Source organism: Erythrolamprus reginae, chromosome 1 (genome assembly GCF_031021105.1).
Source record: "Erythrolamprus reginae isolate rEryReg1 chromosome 1, rEryReg1.hap1, whole genome shotgun sequence".
Classification (NCBI taxonomy): domain Eukaryota; kingdom Metazoa; phylum Chordata; class Lepidosauria; order Squamata; family Dipsadidae; genus Erythrolamprus; species Erythrolamprus reginae.
This window is the reverse complement of record NC_091950.1, coordinates 19,996,396-20,012,897: the sequence shown is the minus strand read 5'-3', so window position 1 is coordinate 20,012,897 and position 16,502 is coordinate 19,996,396. Positions and strand designations below refer to the sequence as shown.

Below are 16,502 nucleotides of genomic sequence, written 5' to 3'. Positions count from 1 at the left end.
GCGATTTCTTGCTACGCCTGCGCACGCACGGAGGAGGAGGAGGGGGTGTGTCGGCGGGTCGGGCAAGATGGCGGCCGCTGGCAGGGGTCTGTGGGGCCCTGTGGAAGTGGCGGTGGTGGCGGCGGCGGGCGAGACCTCCCTGGGACCCGGTAGCGGCGGCTCCTCTTCGAACTCGTCGGGCAGCGGTTGCTGCTCGGTGTGGGAAGTGGGCTCCGGGGCGTCGATAGCCGGCTACCGCGGGGGCTGCTGCGCTCCTCGTGGGCTGACGCTGCTAGGCGGGGAGCATCTTCTCGGGGCGCAGCTCGGCAAGTCCTTCGTAGGAGCCTGGGAGCTCCAGAGGAAGGTAAGGCGGAGGATGAGGAGTGAATTGCGGAGGCTGATATTATTATTCCGGGAACAGTTTTGACTTTCCTCTCCTAGCCCTCGCTGTTCACTGCCACGCTATCGTATATACTATAGTCATGTGTGTATATAATGACACGCGTTAGGTAGATACACGTGTACACGTGATACGCATACACGTGTATGACTATAGGGTGTCCTGGAATAGTTCATTTAATGATTTTTCTTTTTTCCTCCAATTACCTTCAATACATCTTAATATACACATTTGCATTGGCATCCTTCAATCTCAAAAGACCATGTTATCATGCTCTGGATTCCATATATAAGCTCTCTTCCCCCTAGCACAAAGCCAAAACCACCAGCCTGAAGATGAGGAGTGGACCTCATTGAAACGTCGCCTGGAATCTCTGAAACTTATTCAGGAAGAAACCGAATATGCCAAGACATTCATACCTGTACCCATAAAACTATATACTGTATACTGTGTGTGTTTGTGTGTGTATAAAATTTGTTTTCGTAGATTTTCTAATTAATAATAATAATGATAATAATAATAATGTAGATTGTTGTGAGTTTGGGTTTTTCCATATTATATTTATATTTTCCATATAAACCATATTCAAAGCAGCACGAAGCCAATAACTCCAGCCTGATGATGGCGAATGTGATTTCGCCGAAATTTCGCAAAGACACTCAAAATATTACACGGGGAAAAACAGGACCTCACAACAATCTAATACACACACATACATACCATATATCATTATTCAAATGCAATAAAATAACTCACATTTCAAATGGCTTTATATTATTTCATCTGCATCCATCTTTCTTCTCGCCTCACTTTCTGTCTCAGGTGGCTATTCCACCTCTACTACCTACTTTCTTACTCCTTCTCCCTCCTCCTATCATTCCCTTCTCCTTTCTCCTACTCTTTCTCCATTCTCCCTTTCTCTCCTTCCTTCCTATTCCCATTCACCCTCTGCATCCTTCCTTAAGTGGATAATTCTATAACCATTACCTAACCCAGGGGTAGGCAAAATTGGCTCTTCTATGACTTGTGGACCTCAACTCCCAGGATTCCTAAGCTAGCATGATTGGTTCAGGAATTCTGGGAGTGGAAGTCCACATGTCATAGGAGAGCCAACTTTGCCTATCTAACCTATTGAAATGTTTCCCAAGATCATGTCCATCATGATCCTCTTCTTTTTTCAAAATCTCCCATCTGATATGTTTAGATCTTAATTATCGGTACATATATTTTGACTCATGCTGCCTCCTTATCCAGTTTAGTCTCCTGGGACCACCATCAACTAATTCAATTATGTTCCAGATTAATTGCTAAGGCTAAGTTTTGGAGGATGAGAGGAGATTTGAACCGGAGTGTCAAAGATATAAACCTCCCACAGTAACCTTTTGAAGAGTTGCCATTTCCCGAAGGCTTTTAAAAAAATATTTATATGTATATGTTGTTTGCTTTTTTAAATATGATAGGGTTTTATGTTTAATATTAGATTTGTTTTCGCTGGAATATTGTTTTTATTATTGTTGTGAGCCGCCCCGAGTCTTCGGAGACAGGCGGCATACAAATCTAATAAATTGAATTGAATTGGTTCGTTCATTGAAAATGCTAAAGCTCCCTGTGTAGAAAAATCCCAGAAAAATACCTTTTAAAAGTTGCTCCAACATCTCAAGAGTACTCTCCACAGAGATCTTCATTCTGAAGACCACTTCAAGAACAAAAACCTTGTTAGAAAAGTTTAATTATATATTCCTGTGGGAGTATCTCCCCTTGTACAAGTCTTTTCAGAAAGAATCCCCAGCATAAAGTTTTTTCAGTAGGAGCCTCTTTTCCGGCAACTCTCTGGTTCAAATTCTTCGTAGCGTGACCCACATAAGAAGACTCCAGTAATAATTCCCCTCCTCATCTGCCCCCAAACTATTCCCACTTCTGACGTGAAAATGTTCCTCAAGATTCAGAGAGTCTCAGTATTTTATGCATATGTGCAGAAGTTGTGTTTCTACACCAGGGTTTTTCAACCAGGGTTCCGCGGAACCTAAGGGTTCCGCAAGGGCCAGCCAGGGTTTCCGCGACTTAATATTAAGGCAAGGCAGTTCCCCCCTTCAATGCTGCCCACTTCTGCAGTGGGGCAGCCTCTTCCTTCGTCTCGTGTCCGGCAGATCAATCATGCAGGAGCAGCCCACAAGCAGGAGGGGGAGTGGCAGGGGCATTGGCGTTGGCACCGACAGCAGCAGCAGCGCCCCTCTAGCTGCTTGCTGCAGCAGTGAGGCCAAAGCATGGGCTGCAGTAGCAGGAGGAGGAAGAGGAGGCAGGAGCAGTTGCGTCTCCAGCACCTCTGACGCGGAACTTCCCAGTCCAGGGCCAAGGCGTGCCAGGTGGCTCAAGGTTCTCTCCTGCTCCTCTTCACGCCTCCTTCCCACGCCTGTGTATATGCCACTGTGCTCGGCCAACTCATTATCTTCCTTTTCCCTGTGCAGGGCAGTGTAAGAGCATGCCCTACTACTCCCCTCCCGCTCGGGGCCTGAAAGGGCAGGAGGAGCGGAAGGCGGAGCGGAAGGCATTCACTCCGGCTTTGCCTTCACTCTGACCCTACCACCTGCCCCTGCCCCTGCCCAAAATGGGGAGGGAAAGCAGGTGGAATGGAGCGAACGGCCTCCACTAATTGCCCCGCTCAGGCTCGGCACTCCTGGTGAGGGTATGTGGTGCAGCCCCCCCCCCCCCCTCTCTCTCTGATTCTTTCTTCATCCTCTAAGACAATGTTTCCCAATCTTGGCAACTTGAATATATTTGGACTTCAACATTTGCTGGCTGGGGAATTCTGGGAATTGAAGTCCAAATATCTTCAAGTTGCCAAGGTTGGGAAACACTGCTCTAAGGCTGCATTACTATTACTATTAGTCTTCCCATCATTCCCATTATCGATCTCCCACTGATGACTATGACTGTAACTTGTTGCTTGTATCCTTATGATTTATACTGATAGTTTCTCGATTGCTTATTTGACTCCTATGACAATCATTAAGTGTTGTACCTCATGATTCTTGACAAATGTATTTCTTTTTACGTAGACTGAATCATATGCACCAAAGACAAATTCCTTTTGTGTCCAATCACACTTGGCCAATAAAAGAATTCTATTTCAGCTTCAGGATGTACAGCTTAATGCAATGTTTTTCAACCAGGGTTCCGCCAGAAATCTGACAACGCCAAAGGGTTCCCCTGAAGAAAAAGGGTTGAAAAAGACTGATGTACACAGTATAAATTCTAAACATATACATCCTATAAAAATCACTTGAAATAGAATCTAAACATTCATCCATCTAGTTTATTACTTGTGTAATGTGTTAACAACTATCCAAGATACAGTAGGAGTTTTTCACAGTTCTGCTGACCAGGGATTAGAATTTTTTACCTGCAAAGCAGAAACACCAAATTGCAACCTCTTTCCGAGTGACAGTCTGTGACCATATGCTTCCATGTGGTTTTGATTGAATCTGGTGAAGGCTAATTCTCTCTGCTTCACAGCTTGAGGTTTTTTTTTACCCTTGGGGGGAAAAAGAGATTTATTTATTTTACGAGCTCAGTGCCACCTGACTCCAGAATAACAGGTTGCTCATACACTTATTCATGCGGTAACTTCACTCATGATTAACCTACTCGTAATTTATTGACTTATTTATGAATAGAAGAATACAAGTAGTCATCCATTATAACCACAATTGGGACCTGTTGCTAAACAAGGCAGTTGTTAAATTAGTCATGCACAATTTTTAAAACCTGTCTTGCCCCGGTTGTTACACAAATCACTGCAATTGTTAAGTGAATCACACAGTCATTGAGCAAATTTGACTTAACCTGTTGACTTCTGCTCATCAGAATCCAGCTGTGACAATCATATGACCCCTGGGAGGCCGAAACTGTCATAGATACAAGCCAGTTGCCAAGAGCCAGAGTTTTGATATGACTGCAGAGACATTGGGATGGTTGTAAGTTCAAGTACTGGTTGCAAGTCACTTTCTGTGCCACTGAAACTTCAATCACTAAATGATTACCATATTTTTGGAGTATAAGACACACCTTTTTCCTCCCTAAAAGAGGCTGATAATTAAGGGCGTGTCTTATTCTCTGAATGTAGCTTTTCCCCAGCCATAACTAGCTGCTAACAATTTTCCCAGCTCTTCCCTTGGAGGCTCTTTCATTGTTTCTCTCTGTTTTCCAAGCCCTAAGTCTTTGCAGGGTTTTTTCCATTGCTCTAACTTGCTCTGGGTAAGTTTCTAATGATGTTCCCAGCTCTTACTGGCTTGCAAGCTTGTTGCTTGTTACTCTCTCAAAGTAAAAAAAAATTGTAAGCCCTTAAGGAAGAGGGAGATTGTGATCCCGCTATATAGATCGCTGGTGACACCACATTTGGAGTACTGTGTTCAGTTCTGGAGACCTCACCTTACAAAAAGATATTGACAAAATTGAACGGGTTCAAAGACGGGCTACAAGAATGGTGGAAGGTCTTAAGCATAAAACCTATCAGGAAAGACTTCATGAACTCAATCTGTATAGTCTGGAGGACAGAAGGAAAAGGGGGGGGGGACTTGATCGAAACATTTAAATATGTTAAAGGGTTAAATAAGGTTCAGGAGGGAAGTGTTTTTAATAGGAAAGTGAACACAAGAACATGGGAGCACAATCTGAGGTTAGTTGGGGAAAAGATCAGAAGCAACGTGAGAAAATATTATTTTGCTGAAAGAGTAGTAGATGCTTGGAACAAACTTCCAGCAGACGTGGTTGGTAAATCCACAGTAACTGAATTTAAACATGCCTCATAGAAACATAGAAGATTGACAGCAGAAAAAGACCTCCTGCTCCATCTAGTCTGCCCTTATACTATTTCCTGTATTTTATCTTAGGGTGGATATATGTTTATCCCAGGCATGTTTAAATTCAGTTCCTGTGGATTTACCAACCACGTCTGCTGGGCGTTTGTTCCAAGCATCTACTACTCTTTCCTATTAAAAACACTTCCCTCCTGAACCTTATTGAACCCTTTCACATATTTAAATGTTTCGATCATGTCCCCCCTTTTCCTTCTGTCCTCCAGACTATACAGATTGAGTTCATGAAGTCTTTCCTGATAGGTTTTATGCTTAAGACCTTCCACCATTCTTGTAGCCCGTCTTTGGACCCGTTCAATTTTGTCAATATCTTTTTGTAGGTGGGGTCTCCAGAACTGAACACAGTACTGTATTCCAAATAGGGTCTCACCAGCGGGATCACAATCTCCCTCTTCCTGCTTGTTATACCTCTAGCTATGCAGCCAAGCATTCTACTTGCTTTCCCTACCGCCTGACCGCGCTGTCTCAGCTTCTTTTCCTTACTTGTCATCACTTCAACTGTTGCTGGGCTTGTCTGCTTTTCCGAAACCTGTATCATGTACATCACTCCTACACCTGTCCGTTCACTCTACCTCTCTATAGCACTTCTGCACCTTTCCTTTCCTACATATTCTCCTTCTGTCTCTCCTGTCCCTCTTTGTTTTTAGGACTTTACAGCAGCGTATATTTTCACGGATTGTTAGTCTGGTGATTTTATTTATGCCTTTCCTGCACAAATGCAGTGGTATCAAGCTGGTTGGAAATAATTGTTTCTCTGTCCTGTAAGATGTAATCTAAGATCTAATGAGACGTTTGGTATTGAGGTTAAAACATTTTCTTTGTCGTTGGATCAAATTGGGAGTCGGTCCCTTATTGCGTTCTCACTTTGAAGTATTCATATCAGATTGATTTGATAATAGCTATTTATGAAGATTGGGCTTTTATGGTCTTACATGATTTAATGATCCCAGCTAATACCTTAGATGTCTTCGAGGCTGAAAATGCCTCTGGTCCAAATTGAGATGGCAGATAATGTAATTGTAGATGCTGCCACAGGGTGGCAAGTGACAAATGGTATTTACTACCGGATATATCTCGTAACATGGAAATTAAAAAGCTCCTTGTTATCATCTGCTAGTTGAGCTAATGTAAAATTCGCAGCATTAATTGGTTCCTTCTGTAAAGTCATTTTACAGAGAAGGGCAGCAAAGAGGATTAGGGGACTGGAGGCTAAAACACATGAAGAACGGTTGCAGGAACTGAGTATGTCTAGTTTAATGGGAATAAGGACCAGGGAGACATGATAGCAGTGTTCCAATATCTCAGGGGTTGCCACAAAGAAGAAGGATTCAACCTATTCTCCAAAGCACCAGAGGGTAAAACAAGAAGCAATGGGTGGAAACTAAACAAGGTTAGAAGCAACTTAGAAATAAGGAGAAATTCCCTGACAGAACCATTAATCAAACAATTGCCTCCAGAAGTTGTGAATGCTGCAGCACTGGAAATTTTTAAGAGGATGTTGCATAACCATTTGTCTGAAGTGGTGAAAGGTTTTACCACTTCAGGGGGTTATTCTATTCTATTTTTAAATCAGTTTTGATACCTGGACTGTTGTAGCATGTAGCATCAATTTAACACGAGAAAAGAGATTAAATCGTTTTTTTCCCAGAAGCATAGAAAAATTTTCAATAGTTAGTGAAGGATTTATAATACTTTTAAAAAATATTTTGAACTTGAAATTGTCCAATTACTAAAGGCATTATACAGGCAGTCCTCAACTTACACCCATTCGTTTAGTGACCATACAAAGTTACAATGGCACTGAAAAAAACTGACTTCTGACTGGTTTTCACACTTCTAACCATCCCCACAGCATCCTCACAGTTACAAGATCAAAATTAGGGTGCTTGGCAACTGGCATGAGTTGCACTGTCCTGGAGTGATGTGATCACCATTTGTAACCTTCCTAGCCAGCTTCCAACAACCTGAGTCAATAGGGAAGCCAGTATCATTAAATGACCACATGTTTCACTTAACAACTGCAGTGATTTGCTTAACGACGGTGGCGAAAAGTCTGTAAAATGGGGTGAAACCCAATAATTTCGTCACGCCTGGAAGCCTTTTACCTTTTTGTATTCAGGCCTGCCACATTTTTTACTATGGGAAAATGGGAAGGGCGATTATATGGCGTAGTAATATGTAGTAGTCTAAATAACATTCTTTCCTGAAAGAAAAGAATGGAATAGGAATAGAATTCTTTATTGGCCAAGTGTGATTGGACACACAAGGAATTTGTCTTTGGTGCATATGCTCTCAGTGTACATAAAAGAAAATATACATTTGTCAAGAATCATGAGGTAGAACATTTAATGATTATCATAGGGGTCAAATAAGCAATGAAGAAACAATCAATATTAATATAAATATCAAGGATACAAGTAACGTTACAGCCAGAAATGGGAGGAAATGGTGATGGGAGCCATGAGAAGATTAAAAGTAATAGTAATGCAGTCTTAGTGAATAATTTGCCAGTCAAGGCCATTGTGCCCTGCAGCTGTGATGAAGTAACTGGGTGGCATCTTCAGTTTTGGATGGTGCCTGATTGGACTTTATGATGGAGATGTGGGTATATATAGAGCGCTGGTGAGACCACATTTGGAATACTGTGTTCAGTTCTGGAGACCTCACCTACAAAAAGATATTGACAAAATTGAACAGGTCCAAAGATGGGCTACAAGAATGGTGGAAGGTCTTAAGCATAAAACATATCAGGAAAGACTTCATGAACTCAATCTGTAGAGTCTGGAGGACAGAAGGAAAAGGGGGGACATGATCGAAACATTTAAATATGTTAAAGGGTTAATAAGGTTCAGGAGGGAAGTGTTTTCAATAGGAAAGTGAACACAAGAACAAGGGGACACAATCTGAAGTTAGTTGGGGGAAAGATCAAAAGCAACATGAGAAAATATTATTTGACTGAAAGAGTAGTAGATCCTTGGAACAAACTTCCAGCAGACGTGGTTGGTAAATCCACAGTAACTGAATTTAAACATGCCTGGGATAAACATAGATCCATTGTAAGATAAAATACAGGAAATAGTATAAGGGCAGACTAGATGGACCATGAGGTCTTTTTCTGCCGTCAGTCTTCTATGTTTCTATGTTTCTATGGGTGTTGGGGCAGGGGCTTGAATTTTGGGTGGCGAAAACCTGGAAGCTTTCAGATTCAGGTTATCCCAGATGTTGCCAACATGGCATCTCTACTAAATTGGAACTTTGGGGAACTTCAAGCCTTGGAGTTTGATTTTGTTGGGGTGTTTATTGGAACACTGACATATTTCCTTGCTTAACAGCAGAAAGTTTGGGCTCAATTGCTGTCATACGTTGAGGACTGTCTGCGCACTGTACAGATATTCGAAAAGTGCCCAGGGTGAAGAATTTGTGCTGCATGAAAATGACCAGAATTTGGTGACCGTTGAAAGGCATGCATAGCATTCTGGTTCAAGATTTAGAAAAATGAAATCTCATCTTGAATTGACAATTGCATCTTCTTTAAAATAACTTCAGAATTTTAAAAAAAACATAGAAATATATGAAACAATACAGTGTTTACAGAGCGTGTACATAAGGAATTCTATACAAAATATACTGCTCAAAAGAAATAAAGGGAATACGCAAATAACACATCCCAGATCTGAATGAATGAAATATTCTCTCTTTTAAAAAAAAAAACATTTTTATTGATATTTTTAACAAGGTTAATATACACACAACATAAAACAGTGCATAGTGCAAAAAAATGCCCACCACCCCGACACACACACATACTCCACCACCATATTGGGGGTGTTTCTTATATAACCCACTATAAGCCAAGAGCAAATTGTCTATTTACATATTATAGAGTGATTCCAATTTATTTCTTGTAGCGAATGAAATATTCTCATTGAATACTTTGTTCCGTACAAAGTTGAATGTGCACAACAGCAGGTGAAATTGATTGTCAATCAGTGTTGCTTCCTAAGTGGACAGTTTGATTTCACAGAAGTTTGATTTACCTGCAGTTATATTGTGTTGTTTAAGTGTTCCCTTTATTTTTTGAGCAGTGTATAAAGTACCCTGCAATTTCAATTTCAATTTTTTTCCCCTACCCCAGGAGGTAAGATTTAATGACATCCATCTAGCAGTCTCCATAGAAACATTCTTCCAACCCTTTTATCATAAGCCTAACCAAATTCTGTTCAAACGAATTCCGATGGTCCATAAATAAATATCATTCAATATCAATTTTTGTAAGAGATGAAGTGTATCTTAATGTACATTATAAAGTAGTCTTGTAGTAAAACAAAATGATCTTGCTGTGAGGAGCACATTAATAATTGTTAACTCTCTGAATACAAATTAGCTAAATGCAAACCAACATTAGAGGAAAAAAACCCCAGTAGAATATAAAAAGTAAAATTGGATGCGATAGAACAGTGATGCCGAACCTTTTTTTCCCTCGGGTGCTGAAAGAAAGTGCGTGCACACACATATGTGCATGCCCACACTCATAATTCAATACCCCCCCCATATGCCACGCCCCACTGCATATGCATGTGTGACCCCCCTGAATTGCTCTGTCCCCATACATGACCCCTCCTTCCCCACTGCCCCATTTCCTGACTTTCAGAAGCTTTATTCCTTGGCTTGGAGGATGAAACTGCATCCCCCGCCCCCTGGAGGTGCTCCAGAAGCCGGAAACAGCCCATTTCACAACTTGGCCTATTAGTATACAGTATGTAACTATGTTGGGTGTTGCAATACAGAAGGTAACAATGGAAGTCCGGCGGTAGGGAAAGCAAGTAGGATGCTTGGCTGCATAGCTAGAGGTATAACAAGCAGGAAGAGGGAGATTGTGATCCCGCTACATAGAATGCTGGTGAGACCACATTTGGAATACTGTGTTCAGTTCTGGAGACCTCACCTACAAAAAGATATTGACAAAATTGAACGGGTCCAAAGACGGGCTACAAGAATGGTGGAAGGTCTTAAGCATAAAACGTATCAGGAAAGACTGAATGAACTCAATCTGTATAGTCTGGAGGACAGAAGGAAAAGGGGGGACATGATCGAAACATTTACCGTATATACTCGAGTATAAGCCGACCCGAGTATAAGCCGAGGCACCAGTTTTGCCACAAAAAAACTGGGAAAACTTATTGACCCGAGTATAAGCCGAGGTTAGAAAATGCAGTGGCTACTGGTAACTTATAAAAATGGAAACCAATAAAATTACATTAATTGAAATATCAGAAGATTACATGTTTTAGAATATTTATTTTAAAGAAAACCAGTAAACTAGCTCTGTAAATTTAAAACAGGATTCCTTCTCATCATCTCATCATTAATTGGATTTACATTATTGTTCTGTTTTTATATATGCTGTGAGCCACCCTGAGTCCTTGGAGAGGGGCAGCATACAGATCCAATTAATTAAATAAATAAATAAATAAATAAATAAATAAATAAATCTGTATATCCAAACAGAGCTTCAGCATTAGCTGCTGTGAGGTTATCAGCATAGAAAACCAGATAGGTAGGTAGGTAGGTAGATGATAGATAGATAGATAGATAGATTGATTGATTGATTGATTGATTGATTGATTGATTGATAGATAGATGATAGATAGACAGAGTAGTGAGACAAGCAAAACTTGCAAAACACAGACAGCTCTTGTGGTTTTGTATCCTAAATATGCAGGTCCTATTAAGAATCAAACTCATTTTTAAAATATGTAAAATGCTTCCCCTCATACTTGTTAATTGAAACTTGCTCTCAAACCCACTTTATAAAAGGCAACTTTTAAAGATCCACAAACACACTTTAGGAATTCCTGTCTAGCTCTTGCCTTATTAGTTGCTATCCAAGCAAGGATAGCAACTACCACAAAATACCATTTTTTAAACAGTTTAAATCCTTTCAAAGGAGGGGGAGGAGAATCTGACAGCAGGGGGCCTTTTTAATCCAATTAAGGGCAATGCAGAGAGAGCAAGGAATAGTTACTGTAAACCTGTTGACAAATACACACAGGGAGTAAAAAAAAAAGCCTCCGGGTTTCAGCAAGAGGTAGCTGGCTTTTTTCACGGTGGGGGGGAGAGGGGGCATACACACACACACACACACACACACACACACACACACACACGACCTCACCCGCTTTCCATTGCTTTTTTCCCCTCTCGGTTGGAGCACATGGCTGGCTCCTTTGCTTGAGCCAGGGAGAGGAAGAACCAGCCCCACCCCTCCCACAGCTCCTACGGCAAGCGAGAGGGGAAAAAAGCTGGTGCCTCCTCGCTCTGGCTCAAGCAATGGCGCCCTCTTGTGGTGACTTTGTCAATGACCCGAGTATAAGCCGAGGTTGTGTTTTTCAGCCCATTTTTTGGACTGAAAAACTCGACTTATACTCGAGTATATACGGTAAATATATTAAAGGGTTAAATAAGGTCCAGGAGGGAAGTGTTTTTAATAGGAAAGTGAACACAAGAACAATGGGAAACAATCTGAAGTTAGTTGGGGGAAAGATCAAAAGCAACATGAGAAAATATTATTTTACTGAAAGAGTAGTAGATCCTTGGAACAAACTTCCAGCAGACGTGGTAGATAAATCCACAGTAACTGAATTTAAACATGCCTGGGATAAACATATATCCATCCTAAGATAAAATACAGAAAATAGTATAAGGGCAGTCTAGATCAGTGTTTCCCAACCTTTTTTGAGCCGCGGCACATTATTCATATTTTCAAAATCCTGGGGAACACTGAACGGGGGGACAGGGGGGGGGCGCAGGGGGGCTAAAGAAAAGTTTGGACAAAAAATATATCTCTTCCTCCATTTCACTCTATTTCTCCCTCCCTCTTTCTCTCTCTTCCTTCCCTTCTTTCTCTCTCTCCATCCCTCTTTCTTTCTTTCTTCCTCTCTTTCTTCCTCTCTTTCTCTCTCTCTCCCTCCTTCCCTCCCTCTATGTCTTTCTCTCTCCCTTGCTCTCTCTCTGCCTCTCTTGCTATCTCTCTTTCATTCTCTCTCTTTCTGTCTCTCTTGCTATGTCTCTTTCTCTCTTTCTCTCTCTCTCTGTCTCTGTCTATCTCTTTGTCTCTCTGTCTCTCTTGCTATCTCTTTCTCTCTTGCTATCTCTTTCTTTCTTTTTTTCTCTCTCTTGCTATGTCTCTCTTTCTCTCTGTCTCCCTCCCTCTTTCCTTTCTATCTCTCCCTCCCTCTTTCCTCTCTCCCTCTTTCCTTTCTATCTCTTTTCTTTCTATCTCTCCCTCCCTCTTTCCTTTCTATCTCTCCCTCCCTCTTTCCTTTCTATCTTTCTCTCCGTCCCTCAGCGGGGGCAAAGAAGAAGGAAGGCAGGCTGCAGAGGGCACCGAGGACAAGAGCGCTCGCTCGCTCCCTCACCCTCTGACTTCCCTCCCTCGCTGCTGAAGGGACGAGCGCGGGCACGCTGCAAGAAGGGTTTTTTTTCCTTTTTTCCCCCTTCCCCCGCCTCACGGGAGAGAGTGAGAGAGAGAAAGAGCAGCGCCCTGTCGGTTCCGAGCGCAGCCAGGGAAAGCGGCCTCGAGCCGAGTGCGAACTGCGGGATGCGGCAAAGGACTCCTTGTCAACCAAAAAAGGGTGGCGGTGGCAAAGTCAAAGCCTGGGAGGCGGGGAAGGGAAGAGCGGGAAACCCCCAGACAGAACGGCTGAGGGGAAGGAAAGACGGAAGGAGGGAGGGATTGAGAAGCGAAGCCAGGGAGGGCTGAGAGAAAAGGGGAGCGGCGCGCGAGAGAGATGGGCGGGGCGTGCATTCCCGAAACGGATGGAGAAAGCCCTCTCTCGCAGCGAAAGTGCTCCCAGCCAGGGGGCTGCGAGAGAGGGCTGGGAGCGCTTTCGTCCCGAGGAGCTGAAGCTGCAGCCGCAGCCGCCGCGAGAGAAGTCGCGCCCCAAGGCAGGGGGCGGCGGCAGAGGAGAGGGGGCAGATCGGGCGGGGAGCTTGGCGGCACACCTGCCTGTGTCTCGCGGCACACTAGTGTGCCGTGGCACACCGGTTGGGAAACGCTGGTCTAGATGGACCATGAGGTCTTTTTCTGCCGTCAGACTTCTATGTTTCTATGTTTCTAAGTTTACAACTGTACCTTTTAAGTTTGGTGGGTCCCAGGGGAAGAGCCTTCTCTGGCGGCCCTGACCCTCTGGAACCAGCTCCCCCCTGAGATTAGAACTGCCTCCACCCTCCTTGCCTTTCGTAAACTCCTTAAAACATCTCCCCCGGGCCTATGCAATTAATGTATGGTATGTTTGTGTGTATGTCTGCTTTAATAACAGGGTTTTTAAATGTTTTTAAATTATTAGATTTGTCTTGAATTGTTTTATTGTTGTTGTGAGCCTCCCCGAGTCTACGGAGAGGGGTGGCATACAAATCTAATAAATAAATAAATAAATAATGAATAAATAAGAATCATTTGCTGGTTGGCCATAAGAGCCTTCAGCAACAAGGAATATAAGTGAGGAACATCAATTTTTCAAAAGGAAAAAAAACCCTTTCATAAATTGCTTCTTCAATAAAGGATTTTCGTTCAATAAAGGATGTTCCTCTTGGGGGAGTTTATACTAGAGAGATTTATATTTGCTGTGTGTATATTTTGCTGTGTGCGATAACCTGGTTTGTAAACCATTACAGTATTAGGATTATATGTGTATGATACTGAACTGTGTAACTACTATTGTTTATTTGCCTATTTGTATTAATAATATTGTTCTATTTTGTATTAAGTCTGATTCATTGACTGACTAACCCACATTGCTACATTTATTTACCTATTTTGATTTGATTTGATTTGATTTGTATGCCGCCCCTCTCCGTGGACTCGGGGCGGCTAACAACAGTGATAAAAACAGCATGTAACAATCCAATACTAAAACAACTAAAAAAACCTTATTTATAAAACCAAACATACCTACAAACATACCATGCATAAATTGTAGAGGCGTGGGGGGAAAGAGTATCTCAGTTCCCCCATGCCTGACGGCAGAGGTGGGTTTTAAGGAGCTTATTAAAGGCGAGGACGGTGGGAGCAATTCTAATCTCTGGGGGGAGTTGGTTCCAGAGGTGCGGGGCCGCCACAGAGAAGGCTCTGCTTAAAGCTTGTTGAAGGTTTATTATATTATCTAGACATTCTAACAATTGTTCATCCTCCCCTGGCTCCAGAAGCTTTCTGGAAAGGCCAAAAATGCCCTCCCAGAGCCTCTGCATGTGCCAAAAATCAGCTGGTCAGTGCATACATGCATGCTGGAGCTGAACAAGGGCAACGGCTCACGTGCCCGCAGATATGGCTGGGGAATTCTGGGAGTTGAAGTCCAGATATCTTCAAGTTGCTAAGATTGGGAAACATCGCTATAAACCAAAAGCGAATCACATCCTTTATTGAAAGAAAATCCTTTCTTGAAGAAGCAATTTATGAAAGGGGTTTTTTTCCTTTTGAAAAATTGATGTTCCGCACTTATATTCCTTATTGCTGAAGGCTCTCGGCAGCTAAAGATCAGAAACATCATAAAAGAAAAAAAACCCTCCGTAAATAATATACACACAGGTATCATGCTAAAAAATCCCCAGGAACACCTTAAGGAACAAAAGCATATTGACATTATTTTTGAGCTGGATGGAAAAACCACATTGCAGTTGCTCCCATGAAACTCCTGGTGGAAAGGAGTCGATCAGATCTCTCCAAGGAGAAAACCTAGAGTACAGCTCACCTGTATGGAACCCACATTGCATAGCTGACATCAACACAATCGAGAGAGTCCAGAAATATTTCACAAGACGAGTCCTTCACTCCGCTTCCCGCGACAAATTACCTTACTCTGCCAGACTTGAAATTCTTCGATTAGACATCTTACAACTCGGTTGCCTCTGACTTAACTATAGTTCATAAAATCATATACCAAAATGTTCTTCCTGTTAGTGACCACTTCACTTTCAACCGCAACAACATATGAGCACGTAATAGATTTAAACTAAATGTCAACTGGTCTAAACTACACTGCAAAAAATACAACTTCAGAAACAGAGTAATCGACGCCTGGAATGCACTACCTGACTGTGGTTTTTACTCCTAACCCCAAAACCTTTAACCTTAGACTATGTACAATTGACCTCTCCCCCTTTCTAAGACAGTGTTTTTCAACCAGTGTGCCGTGGCACACTAGTGTGCCGCGAGACATGGTCAGGTGTGCCGCGAAGCTCAGAGAGAAAGAAAGCAAGAGAGAGAGAAAGCAAGAAAGAGAGAGAGAGAAAGAGAACAAGAGAGAGAGAAAGAAAGAAAGAGAGAGAGAACAAGAGAAAGAAAGAGAGAGAAAGAGAGAAAGAAAACAAGAGAGAGGGAGGGAAGGAGAGAGAGAGAGAGAAAGACAGGGAGGGAGAGAGAAAGAGAGCAAAAAGAGGAAGGAAGGAAGGAAGGGAGAGAAAGGGAGGGAGAAAAAAATAGAGTGAAGGGGAGGAAGAGAGAGAGAATTTTTTTGTCCAAACTTTTTTTAGCCGCCCCCCTTCCCCCGCCCCCGCTCAACGTGCCCCAGGGTTTCGTAAATGTAAAAAATGTGCCGCGGCTCAAAAAAGGTTGAAAATCGCTGTTCTAAGAGGTCAGTAAGGGGCGTGCATAAGCGCACCGTTGTACCTACAGTCCCCCGTCCTACTGTCCTATTGTCTTTTATCATTACTTTTTATCATTACTTTTCTAATGTTATGTTTATAGAAATTACCATCCTATAATTGTCCGACAAATATTATATATAAATATAAATTCCAGAAGACACGGGTGACAATTGAAAATGCCTACTTCTAAAACCTTCCAAGAGGTTGTTTTCAGACAGAGTGGATCTAGGCCAGTGGTTCTCAATCTTTCTAATTCTGCGACCCCATAATATAGTTCCTCGTGTTGTGGGGACCCCCAGTCATAAGTCTAGCGCCAATTCTCCCAATAGAGCTTTAAGCTGATTGGCAGGAAGGTCAGAGGGACACCCCCCATTATAAATGCCTGATTGGCCAGATTGTCTTTTCGCAGGGACTTAGTTGACCCCTGTGAAATGTTGTTCAACTCCCTCCCCCCAAGGGGTCCTGACCCCCAGGTTGAGAACCACTGGTCTATTCCCAAGTAGCCCTTTTCCTCCAAAACTGTTCTTGCCTTCTGGAAGCTCTGTGCATGCACGGATTGGGAACACGTTCACCCTCTTCCTCTTCCCCGCTCATAATCAGGCTCT

The 16,502-nt window shown here is 42.5% G+C and overlaps 1 protein-coding gene across 1 annotated transcript in view; it reads left to right on the top strand.

The window, feature by feature from the left end:
• WDR18 (WD repeat domain 18) overlaps positions 1–16,502 on the top strand; it is a 102,925-nt gene continuing 86,423 nt past the window's right edge. The window contains exon 1 of the mRNA XM_070746464.1: positions 1–343. Within this exon, the coding sequence (XP_070602565.1) occupies positions 68–343 (276 nt within the window). The 5' untranslated portion in view covers positions 1–67. The remainder of the gene's footprint in view (positions 344–16,502) is intronic.